This window comes from Podarcis cretensis, assembly GCF_951804945.1.
Source record: "Podarcis cretensis genome assembly, chromosome: 3".
NCBI lineage: Eukaryota > Metazoa > Chordata > Lepidosauria > Squamata > Lacertidae > Podarcis > Podarcis cretensis.
This window is the reverse complement of record NC_137172.1, coordinates 54,817,947-54,845,418: the sequence shown is the minus strand read 5'-3', so window position 1 is coordinate 54,845,418 and position 27,472 is coordinate 54,817,947. Positions and strand designations below refer to the sequence as shown.

At 43.3% G+C, this 27,472-nt stretch overlaps 2 protein-coding genes across 2 annotated transcripts; one reads left to right on the top strand and one right to left on the bottom strand.

The window, feature by feature from the left end:
* Positions 1–112: 112 nt before the first annotated feature.
* Positions 113–12,625, top strand: LOC307213277 (solute carrier family 22 member 2-like). Its single transcript, XM_079971060.1, has 10 exons — positions 113–874; positions 2,978–3,081; positions 5,359–5,513; positions 6,103–6,271; positions 6,898–7,012; positions 7,543–7,664; positions 8,508–8,722; positions 10,314–10,422; positions 11,031–11,143; positions 12,388–12,625. The coding sequence occupies exons 1-10, from the start codon at positions 479–481 to the stop codon at positions 12,510–12,512; spliced, it is 1,623 nt and encodes a 540-aa protein (XP_079827186.1). The 5' UTR covers positions 113–478; the 3' UTR covers positions 12,513–12,625.
* Positions 12,626–14,423: 1,798 nt separating this feature from the next.
* LOC307213276 (solute carrier family 22 member 2-like) lies at positions 14,424–27,214 on the bottom strand. The gene is made up of 11 exons (XM_079971059.1): positions 26,772–27,214; positions 25,668–25,771; positions 24,599–24,753; positions 22,546–22,714; positions 21,851–21,965; positions 20,755–20,861; positions 19,833–20,047; positions 18,689–18,797; positions 18,095–18,207; positions 16,266–16,365; positions 14,424–14,547 (listed from the first exon to the last, which is right to left on the bottom strand). The coding sequence occupies exons 1-11, from the start codon at positions 27,186–27,188 to the stop codon at positions 14,481–14,483; spliced, it is 1,671 nt and encodes a 556-aa protein (XP_079827185.1). The 5' UTR covers positions 27,189–27,214; the 3' UTR covers positions 14,424–14,480.
* Positions 27,215–27,472: the final 258 nt, after the last annotated feature.

Below are 27,472 nucleotides of genomic sequence, written 5' to 3'. Positions count from 1 at the left end.
GAAGTGGGGTAGCATCTGAGGGACTGCAGGAAGCACACAATCTCTCTCTGTAAAAGCAGCTCCAATGTCCAAGGCTGGACAGATTTATCAGCCAGGGGTTTGTTTACCTCTGTCAAAAGGCTTTGTCACAAGTCAATGTTGTCTTTTGCACTGGTGACCTTCCACCTTTTATTTGCTTGTCTGCGACTAAATATGGCTAGCGACTCCACTTGAAGCAAAGTAGAGAAAAGGGGACCGCTGGATGTCTTTAAAGCAACCCATCTTTGTTGTGCTTCCCACTGCTTTTAACACTGAAGAATGCTAGCCTTCAAGTTTAGTTACCCTCCTCCCCCCATGAAGCTTATATAAAAGTTGACACAGATGGCTTAATAATTTATAAACTAATACTTTGACTTGGGGGTCAGACGTCTTGTTGTTTAAGCATATTTCTGCTCGGCACAATTAGGAACAGTGTTGTGAATGACAGGCTTTGTACAAAATGCCAAACTTTGATGACATTCTAGAGCACATTGGGGAATTCGACCTGTTCCAGAAAAGAGCCTTTTTTCTCATTTGCTTCGTCTCTGTTGCCTTTGCCCCGATCTATGTGGGAGTCGTTTTCCTTGGCTTTATACCTGAGCACCGTTGCCTGAATCCTGGAGCTGCCGAGTTAAGCAGCAGATGTGGCTGGAGCCCCGAGCAGGAGGTGAATTACACAGTTCCAAATGGAGAGACTTTCACCCGTCAGTGCATGAGATACGATGTGGACTGGAATGCAACTGAGCTGAGCTGCACAGAACTGTTGGAAGCCTTTTCCAGTAAGAAGAACTTCTCTCTTACAACCTGTCAAGATGGCTGGGTCTATGATCCTTCAATATGGTCCATTGTGAGCGAGGTAAGGTCATGCTGCTGCCTTTCCTGTGCTCTCCCTTGGTCTATTAGTACAGTCATCCCCAAGCTGATGACCTCCAGATGTTTTGGGCTACCACTCCCATCAAACCCAGCCAACGTGGCCAGTAGCTGGGGATGATAGGAGCTGTAGCTCAAAACATCTCAACGTCACCAGGGTGGGGTAGAATGCTCTGGTGAGTAGCCCAAAACTGGGAAGAGGAGGGTGATGATGTGGGGTATCACTGTGGTATGTACAGGTGGGCTTCAGGAAATACCAACAACATTCCACATAGAGGAAAAGCAGTCATTTTACAACAGGTTAGGTTGCATTAATGCTGCCAGCCCTCATGTCAGATTCTGATGCTTCATTTGGAAGCTGAGTAGACACTGAAATCAATAGCATTCACTTTTGTTTCCTGAAAAATCCAGTACTTTTTTGTGATGGCCAGAAATGTTAGCTTCAGGTAAATAATCATACAGCTTGATTTACAGTTCGCATAAATGAGGCTGGCCTTCACCAGCCTGGTGTCCTCCTGATGTTTTGGACCCCATTCTCAACCAGGACAGCCATGCCAGCTGGGGAAGATGAAAGATGTAGTGCAAAATAACTTGAGGGCACAATATGAGTTTTAACTACATTGTGCAAAAATGTGGAACTGCTCAAAGCTAGCAAGGTTGTTAGCAAGATGAAGGTAGATTGAGTAGTGATTGTGAAAGGAACAGGCATTTCTGCTGGGCTGTAAATCTCACTAGGCGGAGTTGACGCATTTCCACATGTAATGTAAAAGAAACAAATGGAAAATATGTGATTTCCAATCTCTTAACTCCGTCACCAAAACTGAATGCCTCTGTAGATTTATGTGTCAATGAATTGTTAACATCAGAAACATATACCTAGAAAGCTCTTATCTGGAGGTTCACTGCTTATGAACCACTTCCTTAATTTTTTTTAAAAAGGTCACCCCTTGTGCGGACTGTGCTATTATATAACTTATTCGCTAGGTGGCACTGGACTTGACCACATCTGAGTGTGGTCAGGAGTTTCCTGTTGCTGTTCTGTATTTGTTTAAGAGAGACAATAATGCTCTTGTAGCATTATCATGGCTGGTGTGTCTTTTTAACATGCTGTAACAGCTCAGGCCTCCAGGTCAGAATTCACAAGGTCATTGGTATACTGACCCATGCATTCAACATTGGATCAATTAAGAAAACTGATATCCCCATAACAGCTTTTCTCCTGACAGAGATATGTGGAAAGAGGTCCAACATGTGACCCACTGTAATGTTGCCACTGTTTCAGTTAGCCACAATATAGGCATGTTAGACCAGGCAGAACTACATGCCTCTTAAAAGCCTGGATTCTGATGATCCACATCTGATAATTTTTAGTGAAAGCAGGCATGTGACCACACTCAGGATTTCATCTGCTGGAAAGGTGTTCCACAAAGCTGAGGTTCAGATCCCACAAAAGCTAAAAGTGAGCGAGACCTGTGAAATAAGACAGGTGAAGAGAAGCAAGACAACTGGCATGGAGTGGTCCTAAGGAAGAAAGAGCAAAGAGAAGCAATTTTTCAGGTTTTCACTATGACCTAGGGGTCCAAGGAAACTGGGTCCAGGAAATGGCTAGCACAATCTAAGTGGCTTCTTTATGTGGAGGGGGTTTGTTGGTGCTCATAGGACAGATTTTATTCATTCTGAGTTTTGAGCTTGCCTCACTACCCAATAAGGTTCAGGCCTTGCTTGACTCTTATCCAATCCAACTCTGGGTTCCTTGGATGTGTCTAAATACAGTTCCAAAATAGAACACGCTTTTCTTTTGGGGAGACACTGGCTTGTGCTTCCCACAAGGATCCTGACTATCTTGTAAAGGAAAACTACAAAGGTGGCTGAGAAGTGGAAACCAGGGAGAGGATGCAAAGGTAAGGTGTCGAGCTCAGAAAAAGCGGTCCTGCTCCACTGGCACCCATGTGGTTGGAGCAAACATGGAAGAAAATCTTTAATAGCAGTGGACTATGGGGAAATTGTAGCTTCCTCTGCCATCTGGTCATCCCTACATTCTAGCACTTAGAACTGATTTGTAATTTTATTCCTAATTGTGTCCCCACAGTTTAATTTAGTATGCGAAGACTCCTGGAAGTTAGATGCATTTCAGTCATCTGTAAATGCTGGATATTTTCTTGGATCCATATGTGTTGGCTACATAGCAGACAGGTAGGTGCAGAATGGTTAGGTGAAATTCAGGTAGCTAACATCAGGTCAGTTTTGCTGATACTATGCATGGATGGCAGAAAGTCATTAAATAATAATTAAGAAATGTTTGCTAATTTAATATTATATGCCACTATGTTACTGAATGTTTCTCAGTTTCCTGTTTGGTGTAAGCTTCTCAGGATTTGATAGTTTATTAGATCTGACACATACAGACTCCTTTGGGTACAGAATAATATTCCCATTAAGGCTTTTTGCAAAATCAAACCTCCATATGACAACTTTGAGATTATTATTTAAAAGTCAGGCAGTGGTACTACAGGGAATGGATTAGGTTTCAGCATGCACAGTTTTAAGAAAAGGAAGCAAGATGTTTTATCACTATTCCTAATAATACCCAGCGTAGCAGGTACTGTTCTATTACTTAAGTGGATTTTTTTTCACATAGCAAAATTGATACCTTCTCTCCTTTTCCCATCCACTGCCCAATCGCTGTTAAGTATTCTGAATTGCCATAGGACACATGGGGAATCAGTGGAATTGTTTAATATTATTTTAGTATGGTTGAATGAAACAATGGGCCGGGCCTTTCGCCTCCTTCTCCTTCCAGTATTCCTCTCTTAGCTCACTGCTTCCTCCTGCCACCAAGATGGAGAGTCTCATTCAGCATTATGTGAGCCTAAATTCCTCAGGAAATAATTTTATGAGGAAAACTGTTGAAGACCATCACCTCCCCTCAAGAATATTTGGCAAACACCCTCCCCTCATTTTACCACCTACAAATAGGAAGAACATAACAAGCTGCCTTACTCCAAGTCAGACCTTTGGTCCTTCTAGCTCAGTATTGTCTACAAACTGACTGGCAGTGACTCTTGAGGGTTTCAGGCAGGGGACACTCCCAGCCCTGCTTGAAGATGCTGGGGCCTGAACCTGGAACCTTCCATATGCAAGGCAGATGCATTCCCACAGTGCAGATGATTTTGAGAGGCCATTTTCACTCAGCCCAATTACAAAGTCTTTCCACTCAATCTTGTTTTGTTCTGCTTGTATGATATATTTTAATATTTTATACATTTTAAACAGCCTCAAGGAGTGTGCATACGCTAGAATGGAGGGGTAAAGGTAAAGGGACCCCTGACCATTAGGTCCAGTCGCAGACAACTCTGGGGTTGTGGCGCTCATCTCGCTTTACTGGCCGAGGGAGCTGGCATACTTCTTCTGGGTCATGTGGCCAGCATGACTAAGCCAGAAATGGGCTAAAATAAATGGTCTGGAGTTAGGGGTGAGCAGTAAGATTGCCAAGTTTGTTGATCATATTAAAGTGTTCAGAATTGGTGTTTTTTTTTTTTTTAAAAAAAAAAAAACAACAACAACAACAACAGAGAGCTTCAAAAGGACCTCTCCACACTGAGGGAACAGGCAGTAAGGTGGCAGTAAGATGTAAACAGGTGTAAAGTGATTCATGTCATGGCAAAAAATATCTTAAGGTTCTAGTGAATAGCTAGATGAATATGGGTTGATGCGCGGCAGCTGTAAAAAATGCAAATTCCATGCTAGGAATGGGGGAGGGACTCCCCTACCGATATCATAATGCTATTATACAAATCTACGGTGCTGCCAAATTTGGAATACTATGTTACCTCACATCAAAAAAGATACTGTAGAGCAGGAAATGGTTCAGAAAAGGGCGAGCAAAACGATCAAGGAAATGGCACAAGTCCCCTATGAGGAAAGGTTTCGGCATTTGTGTGACATGATAGACATTTATGAAATTATGCATGCCATGGAGAAAGTGGACAGAATACTAGAACTCCTGGACATCCAATGAAGCTGAATGTTGGGAGATTTAGAACAGATAAAGTACATCTTCAGACAGTGCATAGTTCAGCTATGGAACTCAAATCCACATGAGGTACTACTGGCCACCGACCCATGTGGCTTTAAAGGAGGATTAAAGGAGGACAAATAAATGGAGGAGAAGGCTATTTAAGGCTTCTAACCATGATAACTGTGCTCTTCCTCCATAGTTGGAGGCAGTAACACTCCTGAAAACTATTTGTTGGAAACCACAAGAGTGCAGAGTGTTCTTGTGCTTGGGTCTTGCCTGAGGGGGCCCAGTGTGAGAATAGGATGCTGGACTAGATGGTTCATGGCTTGATCCAGCCGACTCATCTTATATTCCAATGTTCTTAATTCATTAATGAAAGCATGCTTTTGCATGTGTTTTTGGGAAAAAACAAAACCCTTCTGTATCTTTTCTGTCACTCACCCTCAATTCAGGTTCGGACGTAAAACAAGTCTCTTAATTAACACCCTGGTCAATTCCATCGCAGGAGTTCTTGTGGCCTTGGCACCAAGCTACTTATGGTTGGTGATATTTCGCTTCATCCAAGGACTAATCAGCAAGGCCAGCTGGACAGCAGGCTACATTCTAAGTAAGTGTGACACCCTCATTGATGTAACTTCTTGTGGATGAAATAATCTGCCCAGTCACTAGTTCAAAGCAGATGCTGTTGGACTGCAGCTCCACTGGTCATGCTGGTTGGGGTCATGCTGGGAAAAACATTCAGAGAGCCACGGGTTCTAAATCTGTGTGCATACACACTCACTCTTTTTGTCCTGGGCACAAAGGAGCTTCTGTATATTGAGTTTGTACAATATGCAATAAGGGTCTTTGTGTATGAAACACAATCAATAATAAGATCCACAAAAATGAAAATATACTTGCATTATTGTTCATTATCCTGTTTGTATGTGTTTGTTCTTCGAAGTGCATTGCTAATAATACATGTGGGGGGGCTATTGGTTTTGTTTTGTTTTATTATGTATTTTGTATTCTCATTTTGTATTTTTATGTTGTGAACCAGCCTGTGATCTTTGGATGAAGGGCAGTATACATATTTTAGTAGTAGTAGTAAGCAGAATGTAAGACCACTGGTCCATCTAGCTCACTATTTTCTACAGCAATAAAGCTAGATTTCAGTTCAGAACTGTCTTTGTGAGATCAACTCATTTATTTTCCAGTCACAGAAATTGTTGGTCCAAGCTACAGGAGGGTTGTGGCTATTCTTTACCAAACAGCATTTGCTTTCGGCCTCCTCATCCTTGATGCTGTGGCGTATGTGATTCCTCACTGGAGATGGCTGCAACTTGCCATTACTCTGCCGTGTTTCCTTCTTTTGTTCTACTACTGGTAAGGTGCTGTTTGCTTACGTTCTGTCTTCTGATTCAGTGCCAGTACTTGCCATCTCTATAAAACCAGTTTTCAACATCCTAGGAGGAATTTAGGTATGCAGGTACCACATTTCAGCCATACCTCCCTCCCCCTGTCCCTGCTAAGTACATGAGTTCATACTATCCATACATTCATTCATGGGCATATCTGCATGGATGAGTGCGCAGTTGCATGGTGCTGATCATGCACCGCCACAAAATAACTTTCTTTGCGTTCTATTATGGTGCAGTGTTGGAGCCTGGCAATGTTTATCATAGCTGTCAACTTTCAGATTTGAAAATAAGGGATCAGCAGCCTCGAAAATAAGGGATCAGCAGCCTCACCTGTCCCAGGGACAGACTACAGGATATCTAACAATCTGGCATAGCAGCGGGAAGCAGCGGGAAACGGCGCTGGAATAAGGGAATTTCCCGCAAAAAAAAGGGAAGGTTGACAGCTATGATGTGTATTGACACAAAAAGAACGAGCATCAGGGAGCAGTGAAGACTTGCATGGCTGAATTTCATTTCATCTTGATTTTACCATGAGTCTTCCTGCAACAGCCTCATAAGGCTGCTTTTCTGGAATCCTGCTTTTGTTTGCAGGTGCCTGCCGGAGTCTCCTAGGTGGCTGATCTCTCAAGGACAGAATGGCAGAGCTATGGAAATCATGGGTGATATTGCTAAAAGGAATGGGAAAGTCATGCCTGCCGGTTTTGAGGTGAATTTTATGCATACAAAGTAGTAGCTTCCTTAGTATGCTATTTTAACTATATGCTCCCTGGGAGGGCATCCTATGAGCCATTCACAGGAGCCAACTCCTAGGCCAAGGGGTCTTTGGCCCCCCTCAAATTTGAGAGGTCTGCCCCCCCCAGTTGATGGGCATTGCCATTCAAATGGTGTGTGTGCACCACATCATGTGATGTGCGGTGGGGCTTACCTACCCCACCATATTTTATTCATGTTGGCATCCCTGGAGCCATTGGTTAGGTCAAATCTATCCCTGTAAAATTGGAGGCAGAATTCCAACATTGGGGAGGGAAATAGACTGCCACAGTTTACCGCTCTAGCAGAACCAGCTCCTCTCATGCCCTGGCCAAAGCAACACACAAACTCTGACCTAGTAAGGGGACTAAGAGGGCATTCCAGGGGCATTCTGGGAAGCAATTTGAATCTGGGATCTCCCTGTTTAAACTGTAAAATGTCCCTGTTCCTTTACCCTTGGTTAATATTGCAACAGTTATCTTATAGAGTATAAACCTTGAAGGAGAAAAAGGAGAAAAAGAACAGAAAGAAAACCGGGGGCCTTCGTTGATGGATCTTGTGAGGACAACACAGATGAGAAAATACACTTTAATTTTGATGTATAACTGGTAAGAGACCCTTAACTTCATTATTAATTTTCTTGCTTGTTTTAATACATGACTGCTCCCTGCACGCACATTCTTACTGAGGATCATTTTATTCATGACCTTTGTGTTTAAGGTTAAACATGCAACAGGGTATAGCAATAAGCCTGAGGTCCACATGTCGTTCATCAGCACACATGGGAACTCGGAATACAACCTGGATTCATGCTGTTAGGCCTTGCTTGCACAATCTGCCCATCTCTTTCTCGTAGTTAGTGAGGCCTACTTGTGTAGTCATTTTTACTTGAGTGTCCCAATTCATAGGCAGGATGGAAGGGAAAAGGGTGTCCAGACCAGAGGCTTCCTCCCATAGCCTACCAATCTTCACACTGAACTATCCCATGTCAGGAGAAGTGATCTATTCCATTCCAAGCATGTCATGCACTCATCCTGTCTCAAATCTCACCTCCCATTCAGCCCAGTCTTTTGGATTTGTCAAAGTATACCCAAGGGAGAAAGAGAGTTGATAATAATCTAGAGCTAGAGCTAGTCAAAAGAAAGCAAAAAGACTAACAGAAAGCAAAGCATGTTTACAGTATTTGTCCAATCCCAGTTTGCTTTTCCAATGTTTGTCCCCAGCAGAAAGAAGGGAGAAGGATGAGAATGGGAAGAAGAGAAGAAAGATAAATTAATAGATAAAGCCTCACTATGTATCAACTTCAAAGGTTAACAATACAGTTTGAGACCAAAATATCCTATATTGAGTGATAGTTCCTGGATATCTGTCTCAAATTTCTCAAAGGAACATGACTCCTTTCAGACAAACACATTGTTTCACATTTAACACGGTGGTTCTTCTTTTCCTAGGTTCACAAGCGCCATCATGTACCAAGGACTCATCATACACCTGGGGATTTCTGGAGACAATGTTTACCTGGATTTTTTCTACTCGTCTCTAGTTGAATTTCCAGCAGCCCTCATACTCATACTTACGACAGAGCGCATGGGCCGCCGCTATCCCTGGGCTACCGCAAACCTGGTGGCAGGAGCGGCTTGCCTTGTTGCAGCTTTCACCCCAGAAGGCAAGTTGGTCATCTCCATTCATCCATTTCCCTGCCGGGTGAGAGAGGGGAGCCTTATTTAGTTCTGCCTGTCTGCTTCTCCTCTGTTGTGGGATATGTCTGCCCCTTCCAAGAAATCACTGAAGATTCCATATGTAAGGTGGTAATAAACGCTCAGTCAATATGGCCAACAGAAGCTGTTACACCATGTCATTCAAGAAGTAAATAGGTATTCCTTCTAATATTGTACTATAAAGGATGCGGCAGTGAAACTTTGGGTTGCACTGCACATTCCCCACAGTCTTGCACAAGATGTTGAGCACCACTTGACTTTTGCACAACAGTCATTCGTGAATTAGTTTATTGTTCAAAAACTGCACTCATGACTGTATGCACCACGCAAGATATTGGAGTGTATTCCATATTTATAATCCAATTTCTCCCATCCTCACTTGTACAAAGATAATTTAAACTAACATTCAGATGAGGGTTGCAGAATCATAAATGTAGAGAAGAAAACTTTAAATAAAGAAACCATAGGCTCCCCATCATCTTTTGCACTGAATGAAGTCTTATCTCAAATTCAAACCTTAAAGTCCTTGCAGTTGGTTTGTTCCACAGTTTTTGATCTCATCTCTTCTGCCTGTACTTTAGTCCAATTAAGCTATAATGAACAAGAGAACCTCTGCTTCTTAATGGCAACGTTGGAGGGTTTTGGCCAGGCAAAGTGATTTTGCATTCAGCGCCTCCCTGCTCCCCACGTTCCATGCCAGAGTGAGAGCCAGGTACCAAGATGAACTGCAAGTGAAGCTTGTTCCCCTTGTCCCTGGGGGGAATTTGCAAGGATGATTTACCCTCAACTACCCTTGTTTTTCCTTTGCCTAAGATCTCCCGCTGTCGTGGGGGCTGCCTCCATTAAGGCAAAGTGGAACCGCAAGCCCCAGATATTGGAGTGCAGGTCACATGGTGTGCAGCTGTTGCTAGTGCACAGTCCAAGAGGCTTCACCACCAGCAAAGCACTACAAGAACTCAAAGAGCTGGTTGATAAGATACAGTCATGCGCACATTGCAATGGTGCCTTGATGGCTGGAAATTGCTCTCCAGCTTTTGGAATAAGACAGCCATTAGAGAGTGGAGGCATCAGAGAAACAGTTAAAAGCACTTTGCAGATAGAATGAGGTGCTGGAGCTGTGAGTTGTCTGGATATGTATTTGATGTCTACTGAAACAGTCTATTTCCTTCCACTTGACACTGTTTGAATATTTGTATATAAAGCCAGTATCTCAAGGACAACCTAAGTCTTTAGTGTGCTCTCATCCATATCCAGAATACTGCAGCCACAAGCAGTGTCCAGGCAGCCCATGTCAGCAGTGTCGTTTGCTGATTTTCTTCAGAAATAGCTTAAAAACATCCAACTTCTTTGTGAACAACTTTGGGCAAAAGAGCTCAACAACCATATATTAGCTCTGCCCTTGAAACTTCTTACTGCTAAGAAATCAGAGATTTATCTACCACCAGTACTCTGGGAAATGATAATCTGTTATGTCATCGGTATTAATTGCCTTCCTTCAATGAGCCTTTAGAGAATTATATATTAATCTTTCCTTTCCAGATATGCACTGGCTAAAGGTTATTACATCTTGCTTTGGCAGATTAGGAGTCACGATGGCATTTGAAATGGTTTGTTTTGTCAATACCGAATTGTACCCCACATTTCTCAGGTAGGTCTTTTGACGACCAAAGGAAAGGTGACTTCTGAAATTGCTTTATATAGATTAATGCACATTTACATTATCACAGATTTACAGGTATAAGACTCTCCTGCGTACTCTCATTGAAAAGAAACTGAAATCTGTACTGCTATTCCTTGAGGGGTTTTCACATGTTACATTCAACAAGTGGATAATCTGTGTACCAGTCCGCACAATAGTTGAGCTATACAAATCAACACAAATATCCTCTTTTACTTTCATGTGTGTAGAAAGACAGCTTCTACCAGTGTTCACATAATGTGTGAACATATCTCTGGATTTTTTTGCTTCAAGGGGAATTTGGGAACACCCAACACCCCAGCATGGTGGTCTTAATAAATAAGACCTCTTAGAATTAAAGGTTTGGGGATGAGCTGGATTTTTCTTGTAACCAAGCAGTAACTATGGAAATATTTACATTCCTATCTGCTCCAAAAAATGGTTGGAATGTAGGCATCTCTTTCTCTTCTGTAAGGAAAACCACAGTTGATAAGGATAAAGTTTTATGTTGGCTTTGAGGTCTGAATTCCTACACACACAAACTTATAATATAATGTGTGTTTTTTCTTTTGTATCAGAAACCTCGGTGTGATGGTCTGTTCATCCATGTGTGACTTCGGTGGAATAATTTCCCCGTTTGTTGTCTATAGACTATCAGAAATCTGGTCCGAGCTACCTCTTGTAGTTTTTAGTAAGTAATCCTCTATTTTGAGTTGCTTGAGTATGTTGTTCTTTTAATGAAAAATCAAAATATCTCTATTCCACTTTTCTAGTTTAAAATCTTCCTAGGGAGACTTTGCCACCTCTGCAAAGACCCAGCCACCTAACCCTTTGAAGACAATGCAAAGGAGAGGATGTCTGAAGCAAATCTTTAAAAATTGTGAAAGAAATATGCTAGTTATAAGTTGTTTAGCCTGTAAAGGTCAAAACGAACACATTGAATTGTGCCTAGAAACAGACTGATTAGTAACAAACTTCTGTTAACATGGATGAAATATGTTCAGACAGGCACATTTCAATAACAAATCTAGCTGTCATGTTTAGAACCAGCTGAAATTTCTGAGTAGCTTTTACAGCTTCATATTAAAAACATTGCAGTACTGTACGTTGATGTTGCAATAGCATTTATGACTAGAGCATGGGTAGGCAAACTAAGACCCAGGGACCGGATCCAGCCCAATCACCTTCTAAATCTGGCCCACAAACAGTGTGTTTTTAAATGAGTAGAATGTGCCCTTTTATTTAAAATGCACCTCTGGGTTATTTTAGGGCATGCCTGGTGTTTTTACATGAGTAGAATGTGTGCTTTTATTTAAAATGCATCTCTGGGTTATTTGTGGGGCATAGGAATTCGTTATTATTTATTTTTCAAAATATAGTCCGGCCCCCCACAAGGTCTGAGGGACAGTGGACTGGCCCACAGCTGAAAAAGTTTGCTGACCCCTGGACTAGAGCAAGGCGGTCTCAGAACACCAGGGACTACAACTGACCCATTAGCCTAAGTTGGTGGGAAAACTCTGGCCCAGTGGACATTAGCAGAGCGTCCAGTTTAAAGGCCATAAAGAAACTGCACTCCTAAGCTGCAAACCGATTCTTTAAGGAGGACCACAACCTTCAGTTAAAGTAGGCTGAATACCAACTACCAAGGATATTGAGTCACCAAACAAGTCTCTCTCTCTTACCTGTATTGCACTCCAGTTTGCTTTTTTCTCATCCTGTCTATTATTAAGTTTTGTTCAGCACTTCCTTGTCCTGTTTGTGAGTTCTTGATTTCCCCAATCTTCCTAAGCATGTTTACTTGGAAGTGAGTTGTGCTAAATTTAAGGGGGTGGTCTGCATATTGAACTACCTTCGTGATTTACAGTGAGCTGGTTTTTTAAAAAGTGCATTGCCGTATGTTGGGTCTTAACTGCCTTTTATGTGTTTCATTGCCAGCTGCAGTTGGTTTGATTGCTGCCGGATCAGTGCTATTTCTGCCTGAGACCAAAGGGAGAACTTTGCCTGAGACCATTGAGGATGTAGAAAACTTTCATCGGCACCGTGCTAAGCAGCTCAATTAATGACAAGAGAATGGAAAGTATTATTTGAAAATCAGTGTTCTTTCAGCTATAGTTTGTAAAAGGCTCTGAGAATTAACCAGCTTGTCTAGGAAATAAAACCGTGAGGACTTTAACTGACTGTAATGTAAAGGTCATTATACTAAAATAAATAAATATATATATATTTGTCCTGTGTGTTCATCTGTTAAATGGATGAGTATTGTAAAGGTAGCATATAGTGCACATTTTTAAAAAAATAGTTCTTAGAAATGACCCTAATTCAAATTATGTTGTGATGATACAGTCTGATTGGCCATCTGTCTATCTATCTTCAAACTCGGCTGAATATCTATTGTTCTGGGGGCATTCTTTTTGCAGGGTGGTGGGTCATTAAGAGAACAAAGGAACGATCATGAGTCATTAAGAAAGCAAAGGAGAGGGGGCTCTGTGTGAGATGGCAAATGGGTGGAGTTCCCCCAACTTGCATATAGTGAGGACAAAAGCCAGAGTTTAGAGTTGAAAGTGTATGTAATGCGAACCAGAAGTAAAGTTACAGGCTGGAAACCAGAGAGGAAGAGCACAATGTTTGATTTCTGTTTGAATCCAAGGCTGTGGCTGTAGGAGAAGCAGGACCTTATTGGAGTGTTAATTGTGTGAGCTCCTCCATCATAGGCTCAGGTTGTATATATGTGTAAAGAAACCATATATCATAAAGAAACCACAGTCTCCCCAGTGGATCATTCCCAAAGGAAACACGAATCCTGGATGAGTGTCTAGAACGCCTGGAATTTCACACTGAGAAATTGGCATGAGCTGAGAAAACAGCTTACTGTTTTAGATAACTGAAATGGGTGGACAAGATGGGCACAAGGAGGGGCTTGTGCACGCACATGGGCACATGAGATGAGGCACACAGAAAGCTACATTAAAAACTGACCAAAATTAAGAACTTTGAGAATTTTCTTTGTCTTTCATTCCTGATTTAAGTATTTGCCTAACTCCATAGTGAGGCTTAAAATACATTTAAATTGGGCCAGATTGCATCCAAAGTCTGTAGGTGAAGTGAACTAGATAGCCAGAATCAGAACATTTTTTAAGGGGAGAATTGTTGCACAGTATTGGTCCTTCTAAATATTGAATGCAGTGCAAAATGATGTAAATGACTTCCCTTTTCTTTAGAAACTGTCTATTTCCTGATGCAATGAATTATTCCCATTCATTTTTGTTTCCCAAACCACATACAGAATTTCATCATGTAGGGTTTGAGTCTATCCTTTGCTAGTATTGTTCTGGCTGTAAACTCTGTGAAAACGCCAAACTCTAAAGCAAGTTTCGTTCTCATAAACTGATTTCCACATCTCTTGTTACTCATTCAATCCTTTGAATACAAACTGTCAAACTTTGCCATAATGGACTTTGACAAGTCTTCTATTTATTTATCTTTTGTAGTCCTCCAAAGCCTGGTCCAATGTTTACTCCAAATAAAGTCAAGTTCATTTATTGGGATTTACCTTCCACTAGTCCTATCTAGTAAAAGAAAGTGGGTGTAGGATTTGTGTGGCTGCGCTCTTACTTCATTATTAGCATAGCCCAGCCCAGTGTGGTGCAATCAAGGGAAGACCTAGGGCTTCTCCACACTTTAACTGGACCTGTAGTTTGGTCATATTGTGTACTGATTAAGTCCCCTGGGAAAGGGTACCTATAGCCCTCGAGATGTTGCTGGACTATGACCACTATCACCCTTGATTATTGGCCATGCTGGCTTGGGCTGATGGCATTTGGCGTCCAACAACCTTTGGAAGATTAGTTTCCCCATCCCTGATCGATAGACTTCCCTCCAGTCTCACAGAGTGTCAAAAACACACTGTAGTTGTGAATAAGCAGCAAAGAATCAGAGGATAAAGAAAGTTCAAAAAATTACAACAGCCTGTGTGCTCCATTTTTCTTTAATGCCAAATCAAGCGAAAATCATGCAGAAAATGGCTCTTCTTAATTAGTTGCCGCATCTGAGGTTTGAACATGGAGATAAATAATTTTTTCTTTTGGCCTTCCTTGCCTGTGGGAACAAAGCCGGAAGAGTAAAATGAACAGGAAAAGAGAATCAGATTAGTCTTCCATGATTTTGGGGTCTAAATTACACTAAATACATCTCTTCAAGCTGTGTGAACCTTTTATTAAATGTAAATAACAGTTGAAGGGGACTTCCAGTCAGGCGTGCAAATGCTGGAGTGAGGAAGAGTTTGAACCTGCTGTGATCACAAAAACCACCCCTCCAAAGCTGTGATTTGCAGCAAGTTTGAAGTTTCCTTTGGCTCCAATAAAGGCTTCCCTCCTGGTGTGAACAGCAGCTTTTGGAGGGGTGCTTTTTCATTAGGGCTGCGGTTAGAGGTAAAGAGTTAAACTTCCTCTCTTCAATCTTGGAAGTCACAAGCCTCATTGCAGCTGGTGGGTCTTAACCTAACATCATTGCCTCCTCCTGGCACGCCTGCTAGTGAGGGCAGTATTACAGCAATCTGTGAAATGCATCTGTGAGCTGCCTTCCATTTAAAATCCCCTCCAATGGATGTTAATAGGTCTTTGTAGGACACTTGCCCCCAGGGGCCTGCCCAAGGGTGCTGGGTGTTGCTACCAGCTCTATTAGCTGCCCTCACTCACTGGATCATCACCTTGTCATGGTGAGTGGACTTGCATGTTCCTATGACCCTTGTGAGTGAAGCCGTTGGGAATCTTGTACTCCCAGCAGGGTCACTTAAACAATTTAAAGGGTCAATTAAAAAAAATGTGGTATAAACACCAACAATTGGGAAATACTGGCCTGTGAGTGCTCTAGTTGGAGAACAGCCTTTACCAAAGGTGTCATGGGCTTTGAAGACACTCGAACTCAGGATGCAAGGGAGAAATGTGCTAAGAGGAAGGCACACTTGGCAAATCCACACCGTGATCAACTCCCGCCTGGAAACCTATGTCCCCACTGTGGAAGGACATGTGGATCCAGAATTGGCCTCCACAGACACTTACGGATTCATTGTTAAAACCGTGTTTATGGAAGACAATCTTACTCGGCTACGAGTGATCGCCAAAAATTAGCTGCCATACCTATACTCAAAACCTTAGAAAGAAGCAGACATATGCAATATGATTGGCAGGAACAATGAAGCTTCCAGATTGGCCAAGTCTGGTATAAATATTAGAAGCCTAATTTTCTGCCTTTGTCTGACCAGCAGGACATTATCATCCACATTATCATGCATTTCAGGCTCCAGCTGTGACCACCCCCCACCCCTGATTTCATTTGCCCCTGTAATGGGAAATCACACTCTCCAAATCTAAATTTAGTTTTTGCTGGTTGCTCCTCTCCAACAATTCCTCCCGCTGGCAATATGTCGTTCCTACCCACCTTCTTCAGGCATGCAACATGAATGTGTGAAAAGGGCAGTGGGGTTCCGAGTATGAGCTCCACTTCCAACTACAGAAGACCTTCACAGGCTGAGTTTGAAGGCCTGGAGTGGGCTTCTTGCCACTCTCTGCTGAATGCAGTTAGACTGAGACCTCTGCCTTATCAACATTCAAAGCACCTTCCTTCAAAGTCATTTAGGAATTCAGTTCAGAGCTCATCACACCTGGCTCAACACAGGAAGATTAAGGCATCTCACCCTGTGTGGAACACATGCCCCCAGGCACTCCCCATTCCTCCTGGCACTGCTGAATGCCCAGCTAGAGCTCTCATTCACTAAGAATGCCTTTCTCTACAATATATGTTATACAGGACCATACCTGTGCATATTTTCGGCATCTTCAATAGTCTCAGGTAAAGCTTTTCCTTTGGTTTCAGGTAAGAGCAGAACCAAGCCACCGTCAATGAGACCAATCACAGCTTCAGACACACGGCACAAACAAAAGATCAGTTGAGACAGACTACCCTATGTGAAACGATACTAAGGCACTATAGCAATTTGTAAGTCGTGCCAATAAGATATTGCTGAACTGTATTAAAGGAAATGGCAGTGTGTAGATGCAAGTTCTCTTCCTCTCCCCCACCTGCAGACTATTTTATGAGTGATCTCATTTTTCTCCAGAATCCCCCTTAGATAGGAGAATCAGCTGCAGTTCATAGGAATTCACCACAGTGAGAATATAGATTAAATGTATCACTTACATTTCAGAGTATCTCTGCATACTCCCATTCTTTTTCAAATGTCCAGAGGTGATTTTCTCTGAATTTGCTCTGAATGTACCATCTCTGGGCATTTGAAAAAGGATGTGAGTATGCAGATAATGTGTTCTAGAACTGAAGCCACTGTTTTTGAAGAGTAGCTTTCTGTCACTGAGAGAATGTTTTCAGAATTCTAAGACTGACAGCTCCTATATTTGAACTCTTTCAAGTCCTACTTAGGTGTTTGGTACCCGCAGATACCTATTGTGTGAAGCTGCCAGCAGGAATACATGGAACAAGACTCATCCCTTCAACAATGACTCTTGATTGGCTCAGTCTGAAGGAGGTTGACTGGGCAGTTTCCAACATCTGCCCTACAGATGCTGAAGCAGCTCCCTCCAGACTGAGCTGATCCCAAGTCAGTTGGGGACACTGGTGGTGCATGTGCTGTTGCCATGTATGCAGAAACAAATGCCTGGACAGGGTTATTCTTGGAGATGCTTAGGTAGGTAGCAGGGCTGTTATACTGCCAGATTACAAAAGGGTAGGGGAACTTTGCTCTGCACCATTCCCTGGCTATTCCTACTGGTTCTATCATTTGCAAGCCTGACTTTATGCTCCTCTGTAAACTTAATCTCCTTTCACTGTGCCATTCTAAAACTATCCCTGATTTGCAATAGAGAATAACATTACACAATAATTTGATAAAAATGAATTGTTTAGCAGAATAGCATGATGTGGATTGTTTTTGACAGCAGGAGTTAGGGTTTGTTTTTTTGGAGAGGACTATAGAAACTTAGCTGTAATGTCTTGCCAAGAAACCTCTGAGGTAAAGGAAGAAATCTAAGCCCAGCTGTCAGAAAAGCAAACATACGTTCAAGTAGTGTACAGGAGTTGGGTCACCAGGATCCTTTGGATATTTTGTTCAATTATAGGAACTGCCTGCAGGTTTACTGTCAGCTTCTATCTGATCCTCTTCACCATTAGGTATACCTACCTTAGCTAGGGATATTTGAGTATGAATTTGGAGAATAATGTGGAAAGAGCATGGAACAGACTTATGACTGAATGCATTCAAAAGTGGTATGGATGAGAGACTGATCTGCCTATCAGTCTACAGATGCAGATCCTTCCCCATAATGCCTCTGAGTCAGGACCTGTGGTCCTCCAGATATGGCTGAACCACAACTACCAGCATCCTTGATCACTGACCAAGCTGGCACTGCAAAATTAAGAGAACTGTGTATTTCAATGGATGGCTGCATTGGTTTGCATATTGTTTCAGAAAGTGAAAATTAGCTAGGTTCACATTTAAATTTGATTTCTCTCCTATCCCTAACTGGGGCAGGTGAGAATTGCAGTTCAGTGACATCTGGAGAACCACAGCTCCCTGTCCGAGAATGAATAATCTACCCTCATTCAACATAAAATAAGTAGTTCATGTTCTTACCAAAGACAGCAAGTGGAAGTTCATGCCAGACATCTGCCAGCCTGTAGACAATGAATGGAGTTATGATCCCACCGATATCACACATTGAAGAGCAGACAAGAACACCAAGATTCCTGTAAAAATAAATGTGGAAGCCATTATATATATCACTGCAGAATCTAATATCACCCCCTTTGCCCAGTTACCCTAGTGCCCCAGAGATCCAGCCACTTGTGGAAACAAATGGAAAATAGAAATTAAAGCAGGTCAAACACTCTCATTAAAAGCTATTAAATTCACATTCCCTGCTAGCTCCTACTTCTTTATCACGTTCTCTTGAGGATTTTTAAAGAGTTGTTTTATTTCTGTTTGTACTTTTTTTTTTTTACTTCATAACTGCAAGACAGGCATCTTGAGCATTTTTAAAAGAAAGATTGTCTACAAATGTGTTCATTAATATATAAACTTTCACTTTTTTCACCAGCTTATGAAAAGCAACAGTTAATATTATTGCACCCGCAGCCTAAGTAGAGTGCTCTACATTTGACTGTCAACTGGTCCTTTTGACAAAGGGACACCGGTCCATCCTATAGTATCAGAAGATGGCTCACTCACCTGAGGAAAGTTGGGTATAGTTCTGCATTGACCAAGCAAATCATTTCATAGCACATTGTAATGCCCATCCTGCCTATGCAAGCGGCAGTCATTTTAAGCCAATAGAGATCTGAAAAGACATTGCACACACTGTTAATAAGTTGAAAGTTTTTGTGGCTTCTTAGGTTTTCTCTGCAAAATTGGTATTAAAAGTTACATCTTCTTAGAAATTGTATTTCATGGGGCAAATACTGCACACAATACTTTTGTGTTTGTGGCACCTGGTATTTGTCAGGAAGTAATGAATCAACATTCACATGTACACAAACACACAGAGAAAATGAATTACACACAATACACACAATACCCTGCAGCAGGGTGAAGTCATACTTGATATAGATAGCTTAGGGATAGAGATCCTGCAACCCTCCAGATATTGTTGGATTCATTCCTCGCTGAGTTGTAGTCCAGCAACCAGGGCCGACCCACCCATGAGGCAAGGTGAAGCAACCGCCTCAGGTGGCAGAATCCACAGGAGAAGCAGATCTGACCTTCAAGGAATACATTGTCCATTGGTGGTGCTGTTGCCACAGTGGCAGCAATAGCAGTGGAGAGCTCCTTGGAGGCCAGATCTGCTGCCTCCTCAGCAGCCCCCACCCTATGCCACTCTCCAGTGGCCTCTTGGCAAATAGGAGAAACTGCTGGTCTCCTCCTACCCTTGTTTCCAATGTGAATCTTTATCCCCTCCCCCATTCCCAATGTACATAGATATTCCCCCCTTCTTTTTCCTTAGCTCTTCACTCACCCCTCCTTCCCTGGTGGGAGAGTGACGCCATTTTGGAGTTCACCTCAGGTGCCAAAATGTCTTGGTTTTGCCTTGCCAGCAAAATTTGAAGGGTCACAGGTTCCTTGCCCTTGGGGCATTGATTTGGAGCACACATACACATTCGGATGACTGGGTTTTGCTGCTAGATTTGGTTACACTCAGGACGGAAAAGATGAAGCTCAACCCTTCCCCTGCCAGTCATTTTTCTTTCAGAATCCCCACCCCTCTCAAGCTGATATTCTCCCTGCAGGTCCAAGTTCCTGTATATTTTGCCCTCTATGGAGAAAGCTGGAAAAAAGAGAGAACATATAGGTCCATTTCAGCGCCCAACTTGCTCACCTTCAGGCACTAGGGCTGTAAGGAGACAGGCGGTTCCTGCTGCCAGATTTGCTGCAGCCCAGGGATAGCGGCGGCCAATGCGGTCAACTGTGAGTATGAGTATGAAGGCAGCAGGAAATTCAACAAGAGCAGAGTAAAAAAAGTCCAGGTAAATGTTGCCGCCACCAATTCCCATGTGCATGATGAGGCCCTGGTACAGCACAGAGCTTGTGAACCTAGACAAAAAACAGAAGCCAGGTGAAGCCAGACTCTTTCCTGGGCTGGGGTTGTTTTTGTGTGTGCAGAAAGCCTACTCATAGTTCTAGCCAAATATGTAAAGGTAAAGGTAAAGGTACCCCTGACCATTAGGTCCACTCGTGGCCGACTCTGGGGTTGCGGCACTCATCTCACTTTATTGGCCGAGGGAGCTGGCGTACAGCTTCTGGGTCATGTGGCCAGCATGACTAAGCCGCTTCTGGCAAACCAGAGCAGCGCACAGAAATGGCATTTACCTTCCTGCCGGAGTGGTACCTATTTATCTACTTGCACTTTGACATGCTTTCGAACTGCTAGGGTGGCAGGAGCAGGGACCAAGCAATGGGAGCTCACCCCGTCACGGGGATTCGAACTGCCGACCTTCTGTTCGGCAAGCCCTAGTCTCTGGTTTAACCCACAGTGCCAAATATGTAGGGCAGCTTAAAATTAAATATGGGGCCTAATTGGAGCTATGTAGGCAGCCCTGAGGAGGACTGGCAGAGTGGAAAGTGCTTGTGGACCAACCAATGATGCTCACTACAGAAGGGGAATTAAAGAGTTCCATTGAGTCTTTTAGGGCTCTCCACTGTGAGTTGCATGTGGACAGGTGGTGAGAGGATTGTGCCCTAGAAATTTAATGATTTGGAGCAATTGCTTTAATACAAAGTTTTGCAAGGACTTTCCTTACCAAGAGTACATCAAGATGAGGGTGTGTTTCCTTATCTGCGGTGTTCTCACCAGGTCCAGAAATAGAGGGATTGGTTTGTCACCCGTTTCTTCCTCAGACTGAAGATCCTAGAAGGGCAAACAAGCAATGTTTGTATCATCGGGGCCTTAAGGGGGGGGCGCAGGAAAATGGATCATAGACTTGTAGGGTTGGAAGGGATTCTGAGGGTCATCTAGTGCAAAGCAGGAAGGAATCTAAACAAAAAGAATGGAGCTTGAAAGTTTCCAGTCATAGCTGCAGGGATTCCTATAAAACCTTAATGGGTGAAGGAGCTTTAAAAAACACACATGTGCAGCTTGATTTTAGATATAACCTTCAAACCACAGTGGGCTAGGAGGACAATTATTCTACAGGAAGTTCTAGTTCCCTGACTTATCAGGGAGCCATGTTTGCAGCCCTATGCGGGTTCAGGGTGGGAGGCGACCAGTGTCTTTATTCTCTTCTGTGGCCCAATGGCATTTCACATCCTTTGGGCAGCCCTGTGGGAGGGTGGGGTGGAACCAGCCACGGGTGAGCCAGTGAGTGGACCTGTGAGTTTTTGTCTACTGTGTAACAACTTGTAATGGTGGGAGAGGTATTGGGCTGAATCTTTAGGAAGCAGGGACAGGGGAGGGGCACTCTGCTCCATGCCATCAAGAGATCCCCTTTATGAGTCTTGGAGGGTGGCATGTCCTGTCCAGAAGCCCAGTTAGGGGTTTACAGGCCATAGCACTCCCTACCAGTGGCTCAGTGCCTTCCCAGCACCAGCCAACCCCATCTGTTGGTTGACAGCATATCAACCAGCACTCAGCCTAGTTGATTAACAGATCCATGCCGATGCCTTTTCTCCCATAATCAATAAAGTTGTGGCCTATTTTACTCCAATATCTGGCTCCACTGATCACCCCTCCCAGCTTCATTGCATGTGGGACCAGAATTGGTTTTGAAGTTTACAAACGCTTCCATGTTTGCCGTATTCTGGCTTGCCAAAATGGCCTCTGTTTGGATTTCTAACCCATATACAAACTGTGCATCGGCGTGCCTTATGTAACTTTGAAGGCAAAATGGGTCAGGTTACCTGCATAGAGGGAGGCAGCTTCTTCCGGTTTCCCTTGGCAATGCGTTTAATAATTTTCAGGGCTTTGTCATTTTCCCGTTGGGCTATCAGCCACCTTGGAGACTCCGGAAGGCACCTAGAAAAGCAAGAAATGGGGCATTCCTAGATGGTAGCAAAATGCATGACACTGTAAAAACATTACTTGTAAAGAAAAAAGGGATAAGGCCATATGGAAGTTGGCCTGAGTTGCATGAGACATTTGAAGTGAAGACTGTCACCTCCATGCCAAATATCCTACACTGTGAGTTCTCTTTTACATGGTAAAATGCTAGATACCAGTCCCAGTCCCAGTGGCCAGTCAGATCAGGCACTTGTCAAGGGCCCAGGGGCTCAAAAGCATCCCTCGCACTAACCCTACCCAGCTGAGTCAACATGCTCCAATGTACCATCCTCCTTGCTTGGCTTGGTGGTGAACATGATGCAGTGGCTCTCTTGAATGGAAGAAGAGGAAGAAAAATACTGTGTTGGGAGCTGATGTGTTTATATGTTGGGTGTCCATGTTGAGGAGTGGGGGCCCTCTGGCAGCACCATGTCAAAGGCCTCCTGGAATTGGACACCAGCTCTGTTGGGTACCTTCCAATACATCTAGCTAAGCTTCCATGCTGGTATTATACAGATGCCTTGGCTTTTTTGGCTGTAATGGAAATCTTGCTTACCAGTAATACAGCAAGAAGAAGAAGTTTGGCAAGGTAACTGCCAGTTGTAGCCACCTCCAGTGAGGAATTGCATAAGCGACAGCAGTAAGCACAAGGAGTCCGACGGTAAAGGCTACCTGGTAAACAATGCCGACAGTTCTTCTGTAGCTCAGGCCAACAAATTCTGTGACTTTTTAAGGGTGGAGAAACTTCATTAACATAAACAAATGGGTGCGGGAAATTATCTGAAGACAGCTCACACTAGATCTTCCATCTATTAAGCCACCTTGAACTTCATATATTTCAAATCTTGGTAGATTCCCACATCCCATCCCACATCCCCACCGACCAGCCAAGGAAGCTGTGGATCGACAACTCCCATCATCCTCAACCAACACAGCTGTTGTTGAAAGCCACTGTCATGTCTATCCCTGACCTGGTACCAGATAGGGAGTCCTCAAAGGATGAACCAGACCCCCCCACACCCCAGTGTGAAGACCTTAAGGTGCAGGCAGGGTCCATGGGAACCAGAGCTGAGAGATGCGTGTCCCTTTAAATTTTCTCCATGAGGAGATCTTCCAAAAAACCTCTGGAGCTGTTAGAGGTGGCAGTGGACCCACCACCACCCAGTCCTTGAGAATGCCTGTGCCAAAAGCTTTGGGTCCAAGCCAAAAAGTAATAACATAGCATGCATCTACAGACCCAGGGTGTCATGCAGCTTTTCTTCTGAGTAAGGGCTCTCCTCATGAGTAAGCAATCCCTGAACTGCTTGAACTACTAGAAGCTGTAGTGAGGGTGTGGTCTAGGAGGCTGTCAGGAACTGACAAGACAACAGAGAAGAGGAAGAGGAGGAACAGGATCCTGGCAAGAGGTGTAGCCAGGACTGGGACACACCGGGATAAGCTGGGAATGGGAAAGGAGAGGTTGGTGTAGGAAATACTCATGGAGTAACAGAGGATGACGAGGGGATGGGGGTCGGTGCACAGGAACCAGAGCAGCAGGGCCCATCACCAGAGCCAGAGGGACCACTGTCTCCACGAACACAGCAGGCTCTGAGGCATAGGGAGCAGCAGATGGGGTGCTCCAGGAGGCTGAGGCAGGCAAGGGCCCACAGCCCAGCTCCCTAGCTGGCCAGGTGAGGCTTGCTAGTTCTGGGAGGTTTGTGATTCCTCAGCTGGAATAGGATTGGAATAGGTGAGGACCACATGTTTCTTCAAGCCCAGATGCTGCAATAAACATGTAAAGTACAAAAGGGACCTGATGTGAGGTGTCTTCTCAACTGCCCATGTTGACAAACCTCAGCTGGGATGCTGGAGGACCTTGAACACAGGGATTGACCCTGCTGCCAGGTAGGCCAGGGGTTCAGGCCAGAGTATATAAGGACTCCCTCTTGAGTCTTCTAGTTGCTGGGTTTTTTTGTTTTTTGTTTTGATGAGGCTGGGTTGTATGCCCTGCCTTGCCTCATCTTCTTGTGATGCTCTCCTTTTCTCTGGATCATGATTTGGGCCTAGACTGATTCTCTGTACTTCTGATTTGTCTGGATTATGCTGCACCAATCACCCTGTCCTTGTTGCTGACTGAGAGAGCACCCACAGGAGCATGACAGCTGCTTGTAGATCTGTAAAAGCTAAGCTTCTACAGAGTGATTGGGAGCAGTGCTATTTTTCTAGAAAAGAGGTGCCAGAACTCATCACAAACACCTCCCTTGTTCTCTTAGAATGGCAATTCTAAGAATTGAGTTCCCGTGGGTTCTGGATGGAAGAAAGCCTTGACTGGAAGTATATTTCTATTTAGAAAACAAAAGCATCCCATCATTTGTTGATATCTTAGGACCCAAGACAACCCTGAGAGACTGATAATATTCTAAGGTTTCAACCTTATCAGTTCCATCACTGGAAATCCCTGTTGTTCCTAGGAGAAAAGTGAATGAGCATGAGATATCTGGATTGCAGGCAGGAGGGAGTCTTTTCCAGCCCTATGTGGAGTTGCCAAGGTTGAACCTGGGACCTTCTGCATGTAAAGTTTAATCCCTATTAGATTAATTCCCAGAAAAGACAACTGTAAGGAGCCTTACTCAGGATATAGCCTGTTAGCCAACCCCCTTTGCTGACCAATCCTTGTATCAAGCGGAAAACCACCATCCACGTGTAGCTAGGTGCAAAAGCCATGAGAACACCAGAAATGGAATTTATTAAGATGGTGATTAACAGGCACCGTTTACGCCCAAACCTGTGGAGAAAAATGACACTTGTCAATATTATACATATAAAGAGGGGAGAAGGACATGTGGAACTGCTTCACACTGCACCAGACCTCTGGTCCATGTAATTCTGAATTGTCTACTCTGATTCTGAGCAGCTCTCTAGGGCTGCAGACAAGGCCGTCTCCTAGCTCACACGGTGATTGAAGCTGGGGCCTTCTGCATGCAAAGAATATGTTCTGCTGTGGAGCTATAAAAATAAGCTAAATTACTATTGGACAAAACTAAAAAATAATTTATTTTGTTCATCAAATTTACCTTTTATTTTAGGATTGAATAGATTATAGAATCATAGAGTTGGAAGGGACCACGAGGATTATCTAGTCCAACCCCTGCAATGCAGGAATCTTTTGCCCAATGTGGGGCTCGAACCCACGGCCCTCAGATTAAGAGCCTCATGCTCTACCACCTGAGCTATCACTATAATCAATGCTTATGAAGCAGCTTTTCCACATCTTCACCAATTAACAATATTAACAAGTATGATTTTCTATAAAATCTGCAGCCCTGGTACCTCTTGGGATCAGAGTGCCACATAATTAACTGCCGAGTTAATTGAAACTGCCGAGTTTGCCTGTATTCTCTCTCCCCATTGAATTTAACAGGACTTGCTTCTAAACAGAAGAGTTAGGCTTGTGCTGTAAACCAGCTGTTAATGGTGTGTACATACAAGAGTTCAAGTTTCTTGGGCCATCACCAGACAAAATGAAGGGAGCCAATTCTCATATGCAGCTGAGGCCAGTAATCGGTTCAGATATTTTAGCCAGCTCATTGAAGTTCAGTTAAAAACAATATTTTTCCAGCAAAGCTATGCTGCGTTCTTATATAGCCTGTGGCTATACAACAATAAATACTCCAATTGTATATATAAAATTTGACCTACCTGTCTGCCATGTATCCAATGCTTATGGAACCGACAAAAAACCCCACATTCACACATGATTGAAACAAGTCCAGTTTCCAGGCATCTTCACACACCAGGTTGAACTAAAAGAAAACACATCCAGATCAGAGACAATGCAAAAATAAATAAAATCCCATGCCTTGAGTGAGATTTCAAGATAACTGTAATTCCAAATCATTTGAAGAGCATCTCTCAGGACTATTTCATTCTAAAGTGTATGGCCATTTCAACTACCACCCTCCAACATCCCCATACACAAGCAGTATCTTAAGCAGAGTGGCTTTTTTGCGTAGAAGTTATGCTTGCTTATTTTAAAACATTTCCATGCCACCTTTATATCATTGTCAGTATGCAAGGCAGTGAACAAGCATCAAATGAAAGAACACCTTTAAAAATAACAATTAAAAATAAGATACGCAAACCATTAACAAACAAAGAGAAGCAAAAAGCTTTCCAAAAAAATAGACTGGAGAACTTGGTTCCTAGTGAAATCAATGTCATGACTAATTTTTCACATTGAGTTCAATGGGACCTAAGTGCAGCTAGCTTAAGCTTGGAACAAGCATAATGTTAATAGCAATGTTGAAATCAATTGCCATGGATGAGGGGCTTAAGAACTATTCACAGCAAGTAAGAACTATTCACAGCAAGTAATATTAAATCGCCCACCAAATGAACAGTGCAGACTTTGCTTAGTGCCTATTTGGTAAATACCAACGGTGCCTTGGGGGAACTGCCTTGCGGGAAAGAGTTTCACATTTGGGAAGCATCTATAGAGGGGGATCATAGCTCAGCAGCAGAGCACATGCTTCTGCGTTCAGAAAGTTCCAGCTTCGATCCTTGCCATTTCCAGGTAGGGCTGAGAGAGATTTCTGCTTGAGACTATGAAGATTAGCTGCCCGTCCAAGCAGACAAGGCTGACTCGGTAGAAGATTCCTGTGTTCCAGAAGCCCTTCTTTCTTAGCAGCTATTGAAGGACATCCAAGGACTCTCTAAGCTGCCCAGCAGACTCATACAGATCCTTTCAGGGTTCAGCTGTTAATGTTGGTATTGCCTTCTAGAAAACAGCTGCTTACTTCTTACCTCAGTCACGATGGATGATCCTGGGAAATCATAAAGCCAGCCATCTTGGCATGCAGTGAGAGGAATATTGCTTCTGTTCCTGTAAGTAGTGGAAAAATCTAGTGGATTTATACAGCTCAGCTCAGTTGCGTTCCAGTCGACATCATATCTCTTGCACTGGCTAGTAAAAGCATCCCCATGGGTCTCACCCTTTGGAAGGGTGTAATTCAGCTCTTCCTCAAGACTCCAGTCACAACGGTTTCTTAACTGGGCAACTCCAGGACTCCGGCAGTGATGCTCTGGTATAAAACCCAGGAAAACGATACCAACATAGATGGGTGTGAAGGCAGCAGAGAGCAGACACAGCACAAAAAAGGCCCTTTTCTGGTACAAGTCAAACTCTCCAATGTGCTCTAAAATGTCATCTAAGGTTGGCATTCTTGCATTTGAGGCACCTCATTGAAAGTAACAATCTCATGTGTGCCTCTCAGCATTTTGTTGGCAGCAAAGCTGTTTAAAATAACAGCATGTAATCAGGCCAAAAGTCACAGGAAAGCAGCTATTTCACTTTGTAAATTGACAAACCATGCATTACAGTCTAACGGGCTATTTCACACCAAAGCTGAATTCACTTTATGATGTCTCACACATTCTGCTGGCCGGTTGACTGATTATTCCATGTTATCCAGCCTGGGAACATTATGTTCATTAAGAAAACTGCA

Coding starts and splice junctions, on each gene's coding strand:
- LOC307213276 (XM_079971059.1), bottom strand. CDS start 27,188: ATGCCAACCTTAGATGACATTTTAGAGCACATTGGAGAGTTTGACTTG. Junction 25,772..26,771: donor GATCATCCATCGTGACTGAG/GTAAGAAGTAAG, acceptor GTTTTCTTTTAG/TTCAACCTGGTGTGTGAAGA. Junction 16,366..18,094: donor ACTTCCACTTGCTGTCTTTG/GTAAGAACATGA, acceptor GTGTGTCTGAAG/CTGTGATTGGTCTCATTGAC.
- LOC307213277 (XM_079971060.1), top strand. CDS start 479: ATGCCAAACTTTGATGACATTCTAGAGCACATTGGGGAATTCGACCTG. Junction 3,082..5,358: donor GTTGGCTACATAGCAGACAG/GTAGGTGCAGAA, acceptor CCCTCAATTCAG/GTTCGGACGTAAAACAAGTC. Junction 8,723..10,313: donor TGCAGCTTTCACCCCAGAAG/GCAAGTTGGTCA, acceptor TTTCCTTTCCAG/ATATGCACTGGCTAAAGGTT.